This window comes from Diabrotica undecimpunctata, chromosome 3 (genome assembly GCF_040954645.1).
Source record: "Diabrotica undecimpunctata isolate CICGRU chromosome 3, icDiaUnde3, whole genome shotgun sequence".
In the NCBI taxonomy this organism is placed as follows: domain Eukaryota; kingdom Metazoa; phylum Arthropoda; class Insecta; order Coleoptera; family Chrysomelidae; genus Diabrotica; species Diabrotica undecimpunctata.
Window position 1 is genome coordinate 73899672 of NC_092805.1, and position 19262 is coordinate 73918933.

Sequence of the window (19262 nt, forward strand, 5' to 3'; positions counted from 1 at the left end):
CCAACAATGGTAGAGGAGTTCACAGAAGAGGAAATACGAACCGCTGGTCAGGAAATGAAGACAGGGAAAGCTCCCGGCCCCGACGGGCCGCCACCAGAGGCAATTAAAATTGTAGCAACTGAGAACCCAGGTTTGATCAGAAGAATATGTAACGACCTACTGCAGAAACAAGAGTTTCCCAGGGACTTAAAAGAAGCGAACTTAGTTCTACTCCTAAAGCCTGGGAAACCCCCCGATTCAGCATCCTCTTATCGGCCAATATGCCTCCTGGACTGCCTTGGTAAGTTCTATGAAAGACTTATCAAGAAGAGGCTGGAAGGCGTGTTGGAAGATATGAGAGTGTTATCAAATCAACAGTATGGGTTTCGTAAAGGTAGATCGACAATCGATGCCGCGACCTGGATAAGGGACGCGGCAAAAACAAGCAAGAAAAGATGGGTGGTTCTTGTTTTGTTGGACATAAAAAATGCATTTAATTCAGCAAATTGGGGCCTTATAGTAGACAAAATCGTCGAATGGGCCCCAGAATATATGTCCAATATAATAAAGGACTACCTATCTGACAGAACCGTATGCATATCGAAAAAAAAGAAGAAAGAGATGACCGCGGGAGTACCCCAGGGGTCAGTCCTGGGATCTTTACTATGGAATATATTATATAACGGGGTACTAGAAGTGAACAAAGAGAGTGGAGTGAGAGCGATTGCATACGCGGACGATCTAGCTTTACTAGTCGAAGACGATACGAATTGGGGAATAATAGGAAAAGTAAATAGAGCAATACGAAAGACCGCGGCCTGGATAGAAAGAAATGACCTAAAACTAGCAGTAGAGAAGATGGAAGCCATAATCTTGAGGGGACCGAGAAAAAGAAATGATATTTTATTTGAATACAAAGGCTCCGCAATAAGACCACAGAAGACAGTGAAATACTTAGGTATAATATTTGACGACAGGATTACATTCGGACAACACGTACAAGAAGCATGTCGGAAGGCAGAAAAAAGGACCTCCACGCTAAATAAACTGATGCCAAATATAGGGGGTCCGGGATCCCAGAAAAGGACAGTGATGCTGCAATCAATCCTGTCCATAGTGTTGTACGGGGCCCCAGTGTGGCACGAGGTCCTCCGAATGACAAAGTACAAAGACATGCTTCTTAGGGCTCAGAGAAAACCTCTGATCAGGGTGTGCAGCGCGTACAGAACCGTATCAACCATAGCCTTACAGGTGGTGGCTGGTTCTGTACCGGTGCATATTCTGGCCGGAGAAAGAGTCCGAATGTACCGAAGGGGCAATGGGGCAATAGGTTCAGGACCACAGGAAAGGACGAGAAGTCTACAGACGTGGCAGAGGGAATAGACAGCCGAAGTCGGAAAGGCGGCGTGGACGAGATCCCTGATTCCGGATGTGGTGAGGTGGTATGAATGCCGGCATCGGCGCGTTAACTACTACTTCACACAGTTCTTGACGGGACATGGATCGTTTAGGAAATTTACCCACCGTATAGGGAAGACCGCGGACGATCTATGTCCCGAGTGTGGAGTGGTGGACGACGCGAAGCATGTTGTGTTCGAGTGCCCTGTATATCATGCAGGGCGTACCGAGCTACAGCTGGGTCTTGGATCCCCTCTAGGCGAGCCTCACGAGTTAATCGATAAAACTGTCGATAGCAAGAGAGACTTCGACCTGGTCATTGCTTTTGTTACCAAGACAATCAAACACAAAGAGGAAAAAGAGAGGCGTCTGCAAGCGGGATGACCGATCGTCACTATTTATTTTTTAACGTGTTTGTGTCATGTACGTCAAGGCAGTCAGCGGGGGAGGACTCTTTACATCCAAACTACGTTGACTGCCCTTATTTTATTTTATTTATTTTGTTTCATCTATTTATTTATTTATTTACCAATTTTATTTATACAACATTTTACCGTTTTTACTCTAATTTTATTTAACTGTGGTGTATGTCTTAAGAGACATTCAGGAAGGGAAGGACTTTTACATCCGACTCAGACTGAGTGCCTCTTGTGTTTCTTGTTTTGTTTCTGTTTTGATTTATGTTTTCCTTGTTCTACCCGTGTCCATCCTGGGGCAGTTAGCAGGGGAGGACCTTTTACATCCAACCTATGCCGACTGCCTCCGTGTTTTAAATCTTGAGTTTTGAATGAATGTGTGTATTGAATGAATGAATTGATGAAAATAAGAATGTTTGGCGTTACTCGTAATTACCAACTGGTTCTGTCTCGCTAGTTCCATCATGGAGGGACGGCAGCCCGGTCGCCCGACCCGCAAATGAGTTGCGCCGGACGGTCACTTCACCGACCAGTCTGCCGCGAGGCTTTTGCGGAGGGGGGAGGATAGGAGGCCGCCAAACCAATGGAATGCACGCAAAAATTGCCAGAGGGAATTAGGAGTAAGGTCGGCAGGTCAGACATGCACGCGAAGTGCGGTTCCAGACCCGTCGGCTGGAGAAAGAGGGGGTGAGTTTAGTCGGTAGGCGGCCTCGCCACGCGGTGAAGCGTGCCGGGTTGAATCCGACACACCTGGGACACCTTCCCAGACGGTCTTTTTGAAGATTCTCAACTCCCAAAAAAAAAAAATTGCTGGTATGCGGTTTGGATCTATGCTGAGAACGGGAAAGATTTGATGGTAGCTGGACATAATCAATCAAGGAAAGAACTGTGGTTTGATCGAGAGGAGACATCATTGGTGTAAAAAAAATAAAGGTCAGTCAAATAATTTGAATGAAAGAAAAATCTAAGATATTCTAAAGATAAAATCAAATATAAGCATACGAACTAAGATTCCAAGTTTCAAAGAGTTATTTTTTTGTGAATAAATTATATTTTTATATGGTCATTTTTTTTAGTAGATATTATTATAAAACAGATCAATAGATAGTTTGTAATTAAAATTAAATTTAGAGTATAGGAGTTTGTTGGGAAAGATAATTGCCCACAAAAGTTATTTATTAATATTCATCGTATTGCTTCTTGAAAATAAATAATAATTTGTGTGCATATTTATGTTGTTTTAATGTTAGTTCCGTTTCCTGTTCTATCCCGATTATGAGCAACTAGGAGATACTGAACCCACTAGAAGAGATATATAAGGTAAACTGATTAAAGTAAAATTAAAAAGGCACCCTGAGAAATTTTAATAGTAATTGATTTGTATGACTCTGCATAAATTAGTGAATTAATTAATTAAATAATTGGATTAATTAAATTAGTGTTAATTAATAATAAAACATCATAAAGCAGATCACAACAATATATATATATATATATATATATATATATATATATATATATATATATATATATATATATATATATATATATGTATATCCCGCTATAATTTTGAACTCTTTTCACTTTGAAGTAATTTAGCATCACCAAGAAGGGCTATCATTTTCTAATTATAAGTCGTGTATATTCGTTTAGTGTATCTTTTTAGTCTTGACACCGTTGTTGGTTTTTCAATACTTCGATTTTTTTATATATTTAAAATTTTTTACACTTGACCGTGATTTTAACCTCTATACGTAAAATCGTTGTTTTTTGTATCAATACAGTATCGATAGATGTTGCCAAAATATATATATTTACCTATATTTATAAACACGGTAGGTACATAATATCGATCGGTTTGGGTTGAGTTCAAAGAACGAAATAAAACTCCACTAACCGGTTAGCTGGCTGGATTCTTGAACTGAATAGGTATATTTTCGTTTAGGTGCATATTTAATTTAGTAGGTACTTTTTTTATAGAGAATTGTATTCTTCTTCTTAAAGTGCCTATCCGTTCCGGATGTTGGCGATCATCACGGCTATCTTTACTTTATTTATTGCAGCGCGGAACAGTTCAGTGGTAGTCGTGTTATACCACTTTCGTAAATTTTGAAGCCAGGAAATGCGTCTTCTTCCCGGTCCTCTCTTACCACTTACTTTTCCTTGGAGAATCAGCTGGAGAAGGCCGTAACGTTCTTGATTTCTCATTACATGTCCTAGATATTCCAACTTTTTAGTTTTGACGGTCATGAGAATTTCACATTCTTTCCCCATTCTACGCAGGACCTCCACATTAGTAACTCTGTCAACCCAGGATATACGTAAGATGCGCCTATAACACCACATTTCGAAAGCTTCGAGCCGATTCATAGATGCAACAGTCAGTGTCCATGCTTCCATTCCGTAGAGCATAACTGTGAATATGTAGCAGTTCAATAGACGGCATTTTGTTTTTAATGATATGTCTCGACTGTTGAAAATGGTTCTCATTCTAACGAATGCTGGTTTTGCTTTTATTATTCGCTGTTTAATTTCTGTTGAGTGGTCCCATTGGCTATTTAAATTGGTGCCTAGATATGTATATTGCTCGACTCTTTCGATATTCTGTTGGTTGATTGTAAGTTTAGCGTTTAGTATTGGTTTTTTACTAATTGTTATAAATTTATGTTATTCTTTATGTTAAGAGCTAGTCCGTATCTGTTGCTGACTTCTGTTATGCGATTTGTTAATATCTGTAAGTCATTCAGATTATCGGCAAAAACTATAGTGTCATCTGCATATCTAATGTTATTCAACCATACACCGTTTATTAGTATTCCTTTCGCACAACCGTCTAAAGCTTCCTTAAATACCCATTCAGAATAAATGTTGAACAACAATGGAGACAAAATACAGTCCTGTCGTACTCCACGTTCTATTGCAATTTTATCAGTTAACTGGTCTTCTATTTTGATTTTGGCCGTTTGATTGTAGTAAATGTTTCTGATAATTCTAAGATCTTTGTTGTCAATTCCAATTTCTTGCATTAGAGTAATTAATTTGTCATGTTTTACTCTGTCAAATGCCTTCTGGTAATCTATAAAGCATACGTATATGTCACAATTCACATCCCTGCATCTCTGACATAGCACCTGTACAGCAAAAAGGGCCTCCCGTGTTCCCAGAGCATCACGAAATCCGAATTGTGTTCTTGTTAGTTGTTCCTCACATTTTGTATATATTCTTTTGTGAATGACCTTTAGAAATGTTTTAAGTAAATGGCTCATAAGGCTTATAATTAGACAGAATTGTGGTAAAGTTTATTACATTTTTCTATTAAAATAATAAATAACTATATAAACGTATAATTTTTTATTTATAATTATAAAATTTGTAATTTTAATTTTCCAAAGTTAAAAATTCGTATACAAGAATAAAAAAATAATAATAAAAACTTACACTTTTTACATTAGAATGAATAACTGAAAATAATTTGCACCAACTAGTTTTTCGTAAAACAGTTTTTGAAAAATTTTGAGGTAAATGGTTAACTACCGGTTTTTAATAGGTAGATACTTGGGATTTGGTCCTTAAAGACTCTCAATGGCCAAAAGTTGAAAATCGCAAAGGGACATCTTCTTTTGATATCTACTGTTATTTAGGCTATGCTATTATAGGAAATATGCATTCAGCAAGATGAGCTGAAAAATATGCACTTTTAACTTTTTGTACCATCTTAGACTCTTATGTTCGCATGAATAGTACCTCAGCATTTTCGTTTACTAAGTTTATACCACATTTATAGGTTTCTCAAATACCAATCCTCTTGACCTAGTTCTAACCATCTTATAACCAAATTCTGAATATATCATGTATATGTCTCGTTTATCTCTGCACTTGGTCACACATATTCCTTCAGGACTGTAAATACTGACCACTTTACGTTTTTTTTTTTAGTTTTTTTGACAAGTGAGGATTGTCTATTCGGTTATTTCTTAATATAGGCCATGAGCAATTGTCTAGTCAAGTCAACACTATTATAGAAGTTACCCGTACTTTTCCAGTAGTCATTCAGACGGTTCATCTTAATTGTCTCCATATGGAACATAAGCCCGAGAAAAGTCTTAAATTCTGTTTGTGTTGTCTCTTTCCAAAACGCAATCATCGATTTTTCTGAATGACTTTGTGGAAATATTTCGCCAGAGTCAATCAGAGTCACTTCCACCATTCATTTAATCTACATCGTCCTCGCCATATGTTTCTAACAATGATTGTAATTCAGCAGTGGTCAATCTACGTTTATGTTCACATCTAGCTTTTTTAGATGTCGAAGGCATATTATTTACATCCATTTTTTTATAAATACTATAATTCACTTTTACGGAGGTAATTAACAATAAAAACGTTCTACTAGAAACTATCAACTTACGACTTCCAATACTATAAGGTCACTTGCACTTAAAACTTTAGTGTAGGTGTTAAGCTCGTTACCTCTGTTGAATCGCCAAATATTTTATCTTTTTACCTATACTTTCCGTGGTCTACACTTTCTGTCTGTGAGTCACCTTGAATGACCCCTAGGTGCGAAAAGTAATATTAGTTCCTGTCCCATCGTAGTCTTCTTTTAATTTCCAGAATTGTAGTGTTTTTAGTTTAGTTAGAATAGGTTAATTTAAGTGAACGTTATTACACACATTTGCTGTTGACTGGATGGGCACTTAGCCTGATTGCCAAAAAAAAAGCCACTTGCGGCACAATACGTTTTTACTCAATAATAGTTCCTATATAAGTAAAATTGTTTTTTATGTGCTTCATTGAAGCACACTAGACTATTGCAGTTTTGCCATCACATTCTTCAGAGTAGTTTTAACTTTTTTAACTTTTCTATCGGCCTTTCAACTATTCATGTTTCTTCTTAAAATTTTGTAACATCTTGTACACGTTCTTCTCTTTGTATTACCTACATCGCTTTACCTGAGATGGTATTTTTGGGTGGAACTGGTCGTGAGGGTTACAACATTTCTTTATTGCAAATGCCTTCGCGAACTTCAGTCTAAACTCAAGGATAGATTGTCGCTTTTTTCACGTTTTCTATTATTTAGCAACTAAGCATTGATTACTGCGTATTAAATATTAATTCCACTGCCACTTTCCGGTACCACTTCAGAATTTTGCGTATTGGGCTTTGGTAAGAAGCCATTTGATTACTAAAATCAACACTCTTTTTCACTAAGTTATAATCGAGAATAGTTTGTGGTTTTAGCACTTGTGTATAATTTTTCTTTTCACCTGATTAAACCAAGATACAACTATTATGTTTAAATGTTGTAAGGATTAAAACTGGTCTTTTGTCGACCCATTTTATCACTTGTAAAATCAGTAATGTGGTTAAGTTTCATCGTGAGTAACCGGTTGCAACTTTTTAAATCGAGATTTTGGTTTTACATGTTTTTATAGTAGAGCATCTGCACATGAATAATTTGTTTCTTGAACAATGATTTCAATTCATCGACCAATATTCTAAAATAAGGTTTTTTTACGTCGTCCGAAATATTATAAACTGGTTCTCTTTCACAAAGCATTGGAAATATGGTTTACATTCTATATTTAGAAAAATCTTTTACTGCAACTCTTGTTCGACCTAAACTAAATTAATACACAAAACAAATAATCTATTTTTTTATAGAAATGCAGATTCCTGTCGGATTTTTATCAGTGCGGCATAATTCACTGGTGTCTCGTATATCCGGACCTCTTATCGCATTACAAACATAATTCTCAATTACCAGTGCGGTACAAGATACATTTAGGTCGTATAATCTTAAAGCCGTAATAAGACCATAAGACCGTATGTTATAAACAAATAAGAATTATCTTGAAAGATGAAAAAAATACAATAAAAAAGTGCATTCTTAAGTTTTATTTAAAAAATGGTAAGTCATTCACGGGCGTACAGTTAAAAACAAAAGTTTTCGGTGTTCTATTGCTTGATTATTATTATCTGGTATTCTGAAAATGTTGACATTTTTTCCTGGTCTGATCTTCCTCAACTAACGTCATCTTTCTTAATTGGTGGGTTGTGTTGTTCAAGTCTCATTAAGTGTTTTTGTTGCTATCCATACTGAATGATCTTCTTTAGGCAATGTACTAATGTAGTGTTCAAATGTGGCATTGGGTGCATCATGTAGCGCTGATCTTAATTGTCTGATTAGTCGATTATATGTGTGTTCGTCATTAAGATTTCGGCTTCTTGGTCATCTACCTCTTGCTCTTCATTTTTCGACTGTTAGTTGTATAATATAATTCGGAGTGTTATTTGTGTTTTCTTGATTTGGAATTGTTAATCGTTTAGCTCCATATGAAATAGTAGAAGATGAAAACGGTAGCATATTTATCCATAAAAAAAGAAAACGTGATAAAGACATCTGAAACAACTGTTTTATGTTATAACAGATGAAATAGTCCGAAATTAGTAAAAACAGGTGAACAGCGCACTATAAAGAGGAAGTAGAATTAGCTATGAAACAGCTTGAATGGGGAAAATAACTAAGCTTAGACCAAATACCAGCAGGAATTATTCAACTGAGGAAAAAAATTAAATGGATAACAATATTCACTCCATTTACAGAAAAGGCGGTGACCCGCAAAAATTTTAAGAACTTCTTTAATAGCCTCCAGTCAACAATTTCCTAATCATGTTTAAAAAACGTACGGAATGCACTGTATATACTAACCCAAGTCGTCAACATACTTGTTGTTGCAGTTATGTATTACGATCAACTTAAAGATCATGCACGACTCCCCTTGTATAGGTACACAGGCATGCACCCGTGCGGGAGAAAAAAGATTTATCATACCGTTACATTATGTCACATTTTAACGTTGAATATTTTATGGTCGCCTTTGGGTTATAAAACGAATGATTATACGGGTTATAAAACGACTTTTTCTCGCACAGATCCCGCCTATGTAACTTTACAAAGCGAGTCATTTGCTGGGTATTAAAGAACCGTCTATGGCCATCATATAATTTTACGCTAATATTTCACGTTCTACGACGCATTCCACGTTTGACACACTGTCTTGTTTAGTTTTCTGTCATTCTATTTGTTAAATCCTATCTCATTCTCGTCACAGCGTCAAGGAGCAGTAAATGTGTGCAGTGAACGGGAGGCATATGTCTAACAGTGAACTTTGGAGATTTTTCGAGTTTATCATATCTTCTTCTTTGAGTGCATCTGCTATCGGAGATTGAATATCATTAGGGCGATTCTAATTTTATTTACTGCTGTTTTTAATAATTCGTTAGTGGTACAGCCAAACCACTCTCATATATTTCTCATCCAGGACATTCTTCTACTGCCTGGATTTCTGCATCCTTGGATTTTTCCTTGCAGTATATTTTGTAGGAATGTGTACTTTTGTCCTCTCATCAGGTGGCCAAAGTATTCAAGTTTTCTCTTTTTTATATTTAGTATAACTTCTGGATCGTTATTTATTCTGCGTATTACCTCTTCATTTGTAATTTTATCCACCCAACTTATTTTTAGTATACGGCGGTAGCACCACATCTCAAAGCTTTCAAGATTTTTAACATTCTTCTGTTTAAGAGTCCATGCCTCAACACCGTAAAGCAAAGTACTGAATACATACTAAGTAGTTAACTAAAAGTGGACTTGCAACGAGATGTATGACGTAATCGTATGGTATTCGCTAAATCCTGTCACGCAATATGCCACACACCTCTGTGCGTTAATTCGTTTTATTGCTGCCAGTTTAAGGTGTTATTAGATGCCGCCATGTTTAATTTCTCTCCACCATCGTATTATCTCCGTTAAATCCTATCATTTTAGGCTCCATATGTCATGATTAGACCTATAGGACCGGAGATACGCAACTAAGGCTCTTTTGACATAACATAGGAGCAAAGATATATACCTAAGGTCCTTTTGACGTGTTGATGTATTTGATTTCTACGTCGTAGTATTTTATTGGTTAAATGGTACCATTTGAGGTACTGTACTCACGATTGGACTAATAGGATCGAAGATACATAACTGAGGCCCTTTTGCCAGGCTACTCTATTTAATTTTTATATCTCATTGTATTCTATTAGTTAAATTCTATCATTTGAGGTACGAAACGTCACGATTGGACTAATAGGACCGCAGATACATAACTAAGAGCTGATGTATTTTATTTTTCTATCTTATTGTATTCGATTGGTTAAATCCTATCATTTGAGGTACTGTATGTCACGATTGGGCCACTAAAAATGAAGATACGTAACTAAGGCCCTTTTGACGTGATGCTGTATTTGATTTCTATGTCATTGTATTCTATTGGTTAAGTGCTATCATTTGAGGTATTGTACGTCACGATTGGACTAATAGGACCGAAGATACATAACTAAGGCCATTTTGACATGCTACTCCATTTAATTTTTATACCTCATTGTATTTTATTTGTTAAATCCTTTCATTTGAGGTACTTTACGTCATGATTGGACTACTAGAACTAAAGATACACCACTAAGGCCCTTTTGACATTGTTCTGCATTTGATTTTTCCCATTGTATTCTTTATGTTAGATCCTATCATTAGAGGTATTATACGTCACGATTGGACTAATAGGACCGAAGATATGTGACTACGGCCCTTTTGACATGTTGCTGTATTTAATTTTTTTATTTCATTGTTTTCAATTGGTTAAATCCTGTCATTTGAGATACTGAGTTATTTGTCTAGTGTTCACTTAATCAAATTTTGTTTTTGGTTACTTGGTAGAAAATTTTTCTAATAACTTAATTTTAACTGACTCATTCATATAGACAATTCAGACATTATATATATATATATATATATATATATATATATATATATATATATATGTTATTAGAAAAATTTTCTACCAAGTAACCAAAAATAAAATTTGATTAAGTGAACACTAGACAAATAATGAATACTAGACAAAAGGCAAACAGTTTTAAAAATTGTTTAGGTTGCTACATTATGGGCAATGGCAGGAGACAGACTGAACTGAAGATGCTCTGAAGGCGAAAGTACTTGGGAGAGATTTAATAAAAGATACTGTGCAGAACTGTGCTCGATATCTGCTTTTTATTTGTAAAATTTATATAGTGGAAACTAAATCTTGGGAATTACCTAGCTACCAAGTTTAAAATAAATAATTGACTCACATTTTTTTTGTGCCAAAACTGCAATTAAAAGTTTACAGAAACCAAGCCAATTTAATATTTTATTAATAATGATAGACTTTAATGTAATGTTGATCTCGTTCTTTAATTTAATAAGCAAGGTTGTGAAGATGAATGTTTTTAATAAAACTTCATGTGTCTGAACATTTAGTTGTTAGGGCTCATAGATATTAAAAAAAGGACATGAAATTCATTTTTGTATCACTAATTAGAAATTTTCAGATATTTTGAATCAATTAAGAACAAAAACTTTGTCCTCCACCTATATTTTGTTATCTGGATTTTAAAAATAAATAATAAGATATAGGGTAAATGCACCAGTTGTTGGCCATGTGCTAGTTATTGGCCTACTAATATGTTTTGATTAGAATTAGGAAAATGTTGGTATTTTGTTAATTCTAACTACTTTTTTTAAGTTTGGCAACATGTCTCCTAGAGTATGACACATCTAGTTTCAAGGTAACCATTAAATTTTAGTCAGAATTCGATGTTGAATGAGACACTGTTCTGTGCCGCTAGTTTGCAACCGAAATTTTGTTATTTACCTATAGAAACTTGTGTTGGTCGGTAAGTACTATATACTGCAATTTACTTTCTACTTTATATTTTTGTGAGAATATAGTGTATGTCCTGTTAAAAACTGCATAACGAATATAACGTTATTTATACAAATAACGTAAATTTTAAGGTGGCCAACTACTAATGCATGAAATTATCAATGTATCAGTTATTGGCCTAGATGGCCAATAACTGAAACATTAGATTTTGTAAGAATCTAGTGATTGACATATGTTAATAACTAGTGTTTTCTATGTGGCCAATAACTAATTATTATAAATTGTTTTAGAAAATATGCCAAAACGATCTAAAACTGAAAACAATTATAAAAAAAAAGTATTCCGAAGACGATGTTAAAAAAGCGTTAGAGTTAGCCCCCTTTCAGACGAGGATACTGTATCCGAGATACTGTATGCGAGATACAGAATTTTCGATGGCGACTGTCTCGGATTCACGGGCATGATCGTCAGTATGAAAATAGTAGCAGTGCAGTGCGGTTATATTTTTGGAGTATGGATGTAGAAGAGTATGTTATGCTGTGGTACATATTAAATAAAAAGAAACTGAAAAGACGACGTAATTTGTGGGTTCATCCTATTGTAGAATTAAGAGAAACCAAGGGAACGTATAACTATATTCAGAAAACACCGTCTTTCTTTCGTTGCTTATTCACAATTATTCGACAGAAAATCGCGCGTCTATGGAATGTGGTGCAAAAGTATTCGTGTCTGAAAGCGTTCATTTAACGTAATGTTTCTTCTGTATCTGGGATACGCATTCAGTCGTCGGCGACAGGAGGGTCCGAGATACTGAATTCGGTATCTCGCATACTGTACCCCTCGCGCGTCCCGTCTGAAAAGCTCCATTTGAGTCTATGTAATATCTGCGTCTCGGATACGCGTATCTCGGATACAGTATCCTCGTCTGAAAGGGGGCTTAATTAAAAATGGTATGAGTGAGCGAGAAGCCTCAAGAATTTTTAATATTCCCAGAGCTACTATAAGTTACCGGAAAAGTGAAAAATTTCATTACAAGATAACCCATGGACCAGATCCATTTCTTTCGAAGGATGAAGAGGAACAACTGAAACTCTGGATTTTTCATTGTCAAAATAGAGGATTTCCTGTTCGTGTTGACGACATTAAGGACTCCGTTAAATCATTTTTAGAGAGTAACCCTACAGTTAATCCATTTGTTGAAAATAGACCAGGTAGAACATGGCTATCAGCATTTCTAAAGCGCAATCCCAACATTTCGCTAAGGACTTCAGAGGGAGTGACATCAGCAAGTTCAAACATTAACCAAAGGGATATTACCAAATGGTTTGACAACATAAAATCTTATCTAAATAAAAAAGGACTTTCAGACGTTCTTCAAGACCCAACAAGAATCTTCAATGGTGACGAGACATGTTTTTATCTATGTCCCAAAAATAAAAAGGTTTTGGCTATGAAGGGTTCCAGAAACGTCTATGAAATTGAACATAACCCAAAGGTTAACTTAACAGTTATGTTCACATTTTCTGCAATAGGCAATATTTTACCTGCTATGATAATTTATCCCCATAAAAGATTGCCAAATGATATACTAAGTGCTGTGCCGAATTCGTGGGGTATTGGTTTAACTGAAAATGGTTGGATGGACAACAAAAACTTTTATGAATATATTGGAAATATATTTAACCCTTATTTAGATCGAAATAATATTACACGTCCGGTGATACTTTTTGTTGATGGACATAAAACCCATTTAACTATACAGACAAGTCAACTTTGTACAGATTTAAAAATTATTTTAGTAGCTTTATATCCTAATGCCACGAGATTATTGCAACCAGAGGATGTGGCTGCATTTTTTGGAACAAAGCTGTGCTTCAGTTTAGGAGAGACAACCCCCAAAAAGTGTTAACGAAAGTACAGTTTGGCCCTGTTTTAAAATCTGCTATAGATAGGTTAAATGCAGATGTTACCAGAAGTGGGTTTAGGAAGAAGGTTTGGGAAAGAATTTGAAACTGAAGATAATCTTGATGAGCACAATGATTTACCAATACTTACTGATCCAAATACAACAATTTCTTATAAACAATTTTGTGAAATAGTTGGCAATGACAAAATTAAAGAGCTATGTCGAAATAATAATTGTAAAACTCAATCTGATGATTACCAAATATTGAAACAAATCTTTTCAGCATTTACAGAAACATCATCGGTAGAAATTTCTACAAACGACGAACAAGAAAATATTTTAGATGAAGAAGTAAAATTTTTAGATACAATTGAAGTAATTTTCGATATAAATGATATACCTGTAATAATATACTGATATGATAATGATACTGAAATTGTAAACATTCCTGAAATCGAGGACGAAACCTTGATGGTACCTGAGAATGAAATTTTCAACATGCAAAGAATACAAGAATATACCTACAAATCAAGCTGAATCAAGTTTGACGAAAACGGTTAAAGAAGGTCAAAAAACCAAAAAACCGAGAAATCCCTAAACATTTCTGAAAATATATCTGTAAATGCTACAAATAAATCTATTGCGACTTACTTAATATGGCCAGATACTCCAGCACGAAAAGGAAAGAAGGAAACTCAAAAGGCCTTTGTAAAGCATTTGTTCTAACTTCATCAGATAGAAGAAAATTAGAAAAAGAAAAAATGGAAAAAAAAATTAGAAGAGGAGCGTAAAAAGGAACAGAGGAAACTTGAAAAAAAGAAAAACAGAGTATTAAGTAAAATCAAAAGAAAATAAAAAGCTTGAATAATAAAAATCCCAAAAAATTAGCTAAAACTTTTAAGTCTGAAGAGAAAAGTAGACAACCCATAGAAATGACCTCAACAAAATTAAAAAAAGGTGTAAAAATGCACATTCCTATTGAAAAATATCAAAAAAAGATAAAAAAAAAGCATTGAAAGTGTTTTCTCCTCTAAACCAGGAAAGTAGAAGTAACAATATTGAGGTTTTTGAGCCACCACTACCTGAATTTGTCAAAGTTCCTATACCAGAATCTCATTCTCACACAAAATCATCAAGCTCTGTAAATAACCAAGATAATATCGACATTTTCAAGCATTCACCTACACCAGAAGTGAATTTGAGATTATCTCCGCAAATATTTCTCGCCCACACTAAATCTCCAAGCTCTGAGAAAAAAATTGTACCCAAACGGAAATTATTTGATGATAATACAGATCAGTCCTCAACAAAAATTACAATTCTATCTGATAATTTATTATCAAATATTCCTTGCATAACAAGATTCTATGGCGACACAGATCAAGTATATGTTCAACGATCAAGTATATGTGACACTGCTCAATGTATCATATATGAAACATACCGAGAATTTACATGTATAACACAATGAAATAATATTAAGTCCAAACAGCACTATGTAACATATTCGATATATACCACTCTATTATATTATACACATTTTGTAACCTTGCAACGTCGTCTAATATTTTATAAAACGCACGAATTAGTCAGTTATCACTTAACCGTCGTGTTGACGATAACGCTGAGTTTAAAATTTTTTTATAGGTGGTTATTAATCAAAATTGAATGTGCAAAATTGCGTTTTCTGCTTATTACACATCCACAAGTCATCCAGTATTAGTTTTATTTAGCATCTACTATTATTTTTAAAGGTATGGTAAAAAACTTGTTTGTATCATTTATGATACATAATGTAATTTGGGTATCATTTTAGATGTCTAGCTGGTATATGAAGAGGCCTTTATCAGATAAAGAATTGCAAGTTATAGTCGACAATTGGGATGATAGTGAAGATGATTGTGATGTAAGTGATATTGAAGACTTGAATAATGATGCAGATGTAGAAAATATAGATGTATCAAATATTCCAGTGGTACTTGAAGATGAGCTTAGTGGAGCAGAAATGGAAGATACAGCAGAAAATGAGTGAGGACGACCATCTACAAGTTCTATTGAACAGGATATACAATTGAAGAAAAAGAACGGGCCAACAAGCTATATTCCTCCAAAAGATATTCGAACAGATGCCGTACGACATTGGCCAAACTACAATAGCAATCCAATCCGATGCAAAAAGCCAAATTGTAAAAAATTAACCTATGTTAAATGTGACTCGCACTTATATTTTAATAAGGATTCAAACTGTTTCTTTCAATTTCATCAATAAAAATATTATACTATAAAGGTACTTAAGTATTTTATTTCCTATATATAATTTTGCCCAAATGCACTTTGTATCAAATTTGATACATTACCGAAAATGTCCTGAAATTTAAAAATAAATAACTTTATATTTTTTTAAGCATTTTTTTCCGACTTCTTTATAAAATAGATGTACATATCATTTTTTCCAATCTAAAATTAAAAATTGAGCATTGTAGGGTTAACTTACGAATTATTTGGTAAAATATCTCTTTAAAAAATGATGGCCAATCACTAACACATATGGTGTCAATAACTGGAACAGGGTGGCCAATAACTGATTCATTTGCACATTTACAAAAGAACACATAAAACATTTTCACACATGAAATATTAACGTAATAAAATTTTGCAATATGTAGAAAAAATAATAAAATTCCATGGTGTTAAAAATAGTTACAATAGGCCACAGTGACAAAACATTTCATAGATATATCGACGTGCTCTCCTTAGGAGGCCAATAACTGGTGCTCTTACCCTACATAGACATTTTTAATAATATTGTATTTAGTCGTTTTATAAGTCCCCTCATACCCTTTGAATAGTCCAGACCTTACTGGTATTGAGACTTTATGGCATAAGATGAAACGGAAAATGCATAATGAATCCCAGAAAACCACTGCTGAAAAGAGAAAATTAGGTAAATTATGGGATAGTTTCAACCATGGCTTGTGTCAATGCTTAGTAAGAACACTGCCAGACAGTATTGACGTGGTTGTAAAGGTACGAATATGGGGTATGTAACCCCATATTCAAATAGAAATTTCTTGAATTGTCCAAACATTTAGTTGCCACGGTATTATGCAGTAATTTTGTTTATTTTATATTTAAGCCCAAATAATAAGATATAAACACAAAAAGACATTTTTAATAATTTTTTATTTAAAATCAACTGAATTGTACAGAATTATTTAATTTTATCAGTTAAACAATTTAAATTATCCCTTTCTGAAAGTGTAATCAAGAAGTATTGCTTTATTATAGAAAAATCATATTATTCAAACTATGAATTTTTCACTTTATCAATCCTAATATCCTCAAACTGTTGAGGAATTTTTAATTGTTTGATATTGAAATATACAAAAAATCCTAAGAAATGAATACAAGAATAAACAGATATCAATAAAGCATACAAATCTGGATATCTTACTGGAGGACAGAAAAACAAACATGCTAAAAACAAAACAAGACAACCAGTTAGTGAAAAGAACATCACACAATGGAAAATGAGAGTCTTGACAGCATCAGAATTTTTACTAATTTGTTGTAGAGATGCCTTAATAATACCTATCTGTGAAGCTTTTTTATATTCTATATCTAGTATAGAGTGCAAAAGACTTCTATAATACTCCTTCAGACCATCTCTGTTATTTAACATACTACGATAGCTGTGTTCTATAGTCACTCTAAAGGTAATACAATAAAATAAGGTAAGAGATATAAGAGCAATGACTAAATTATCTTTTAAAAAAAGAGGAATCATGCTAAAAAGTGAGATACATAGGAACCAATAACAAATAAATGGTGCAAATGGAAAATATAACAACACAGGAACAGCTGCCAATAATATAGTTTTCTCATGTACTTGAAAACTAAATAAAAAGAAAGCTAAAGATGAATTAATTTGGGCTAGAACAAACTTTTTCAAATTTGGTCTCAAAAAAAGATCCAAAGAACTTGGCAAGAGACCTAAAAACGTAGTAAACAAGCAAACTCTCATCATCTCAAAATTATTAAACCTGCTTTTAAATTTAAATAAAACATTTAAGGCACACCATATGTTAGAAACCTTATCCTCAAAAACCCCCCTAGCTACTGGAAATAACCTATGCAGAACTTGTAATAAGTGTTCAGAGTTAAACAAGAATGGTAGCCAAATGAGACCAAAACATAATATCACTGTTAAACTAATTTTGAATAACCTAACTATTCCCCAAAATGTTCTCTGGCCAGGTTTAGGCACACAAGTACTTAACAAGTACAGGAAAAATGGTATAGCATGATATAGTTCCATCTGCTTATAATTTAAAGACAGACAGAAAAAAACGGAAGCTAAAATATCACACTCTTTTAGTATATATGTTATAGCCAATATTGTAAAACCTAATGAAATAGAATTATATTGAAAATGTCCATGATCTACAAGAATAATGCCTGGGTATAATAAACCAAGAACAGTACAAAGTGAAGAGGTCATAGGTTTGGTTGTAAACTTCTTTGGGATCTGGGGCTTCTTTTTCTTCACTCCATTTTCCAACACTTCTCCATTCTTGATACAAGTTTGGTAATAAATAATCAGAGCTGGTATGTATAAAAATACATCAGAAAGCATAACTGTGTATCTCATAAATACCTTGTGAGAATCACTCTCATATCCTCTAGAATCATGCAATTTTGTGTAATTTTCATTTAAATAATTGGCTACTTTTCCACAAATAAACATATGATATGAAGTTAGGGGTGGATAATCCAGCCCCCAATAATTTAAATCATTGTTAGTCGTATTACAATACCATTGATTTATCGGTAAATTTGTAGTGATCTCCATCCAGTGACGCTGAGCTTCATAATCACCATACATAGGAGGAGTGGCCTCACCAGAATGCGGATGCAGATTTGTACATGCTCTTAACAATATGGAAAACAAAGTCCCAAAAACCACCAACCACGTCTCGGAACTTATTCTGAAGTGCATCGTTTTAAAAATTTTGGACGGTTTGTCAAATACACTAAGTAGGATTGATCAATATCATTGCACCATTATTGTTTACCATTGCATAAATTGTATGGTTTTATACTAACACTACAAAGAACAGATGGAACTTTGTCGTGATTCTTTAAAAATCCATGTAAAGACGTTAATCTGATTAATATACAAATTTAAAGTATTTTTGAGAATGATGTGGCAGCAAATAATATCCGCTAAATCGATAATGAGGTTATGTTCAAATTTTTGACAGATTTTCTTATTGAAAAAATACAGTACTCACCACATGAGAAGCATCCAGTTCTTTTAACAATTTATTCTTCAGGTAATCCTTAGTATATGTCATAACGAGTACTGACTAGGTGACTAGTGACTACTGGTAAAATAAAATTGTCATAAATATTTTTTTGTCTTATGGCACTTTATAAATTTTTATTGCGACATCTAGTTGTTAAAAGTTTAATAAAATAAAACAAATGGCTAAGATGGCAATTTCAGTTATTATTATACAGAGATGGTAATTATTTAGTAAGCCGAAACGCCTCAAAAATGCCAAATTTTTTGTGGACTTAGTCTAGTCGAAAAAGTGAAAAAAACCTCAAATTTTAATGTTTTTTTTTGCTTTAAACTAGGTAAAGTGCCCATAATTATGTTATGTCAGTGTTGTTAACTCTACGGATTTATCTGTATGATAGATTTATCCACAAATTTATCTGTGTTATAGATCTACGGATTTTCACTAATGTCTAGAGCCTGACCCACTACTCTGAGCCGCGTAATGTAAGTTTTTTTTCCGTGG

At 34.1% G+C, this 19262-nt stretch overlaps 3 protein-coding genes across 5 annotated transcripts in view; 1 reads left to right on the forward strand and 2 right to left on the reverse strand.

Annotated features, from left to right (window-relative positions):
- The window catches only part of Mvk (Mevalonate kinase), a 309158-nt gene extending 290377 nt beyond the window's left edge, over positions 1-18781 (reverse strand). Inside the window, exons 1-2 of one of the 3 annotated variants that reach the window (XM_072526065.1) lie at positions 18747-18762; positions 16291-16378 (exon numbers count right to left, since the gene is read on the reverse strand). The gene's annotated coding sequence lies outside the window, so the exon portion shown is untranslated. Of the gene's footprint in view, positions 1-16290; positions 16379-18746 lie in introns of those variants that run through there. The other 2 variants (XM_072526064.1, XM_072526063.1) reach the window with 2 other exon arrangements.
- LOC140435888 (uncharacterized) lies at positions 12499-13455 on the forward strand. Its single transcript, XM_072524601.1, has one exon. It carries the CDS (start codon positions 12499-12501, stop codon positions 13453-13455), a length of 957 nt encoding a protein of 318 aa, XP_072380702.1.
- Positions 16619-18714, reverse strand: gny (ALG6 alpha-1,3-glucosyltransferase garnysstan). The gene has a single exon (XM_072526062.1). It carries the CDS (start codon positions 18449-18451, stop codon positions 16760-16762), a length of 1692 nt encoding a protein of 563 aa, XP_072382163.1. The 5' UTR covers positions 18452-18714; the 3' UTR covers positions 16619-16759.
- Positions 18782-19262: the final 481 nt, after the last annotated feature.

What these genes read in the sequence shown, in the direction of transcription:
- LOC140435888 (XM_072524601.1), top strand. Translation starts at nt 12,499, where the DNA reads ATGAGTGAGCGAGAAGCCTCAAGAATTTTTAATATTCCCAGAGCTACT.
- gny (XM_072526062.1), bottom strand. Translation starts at nt 18,451, where the DNA reads ATGCACTTCAGAATAAGTTCCGAGACGTGGTTGGTGGTTTTTGGGACT.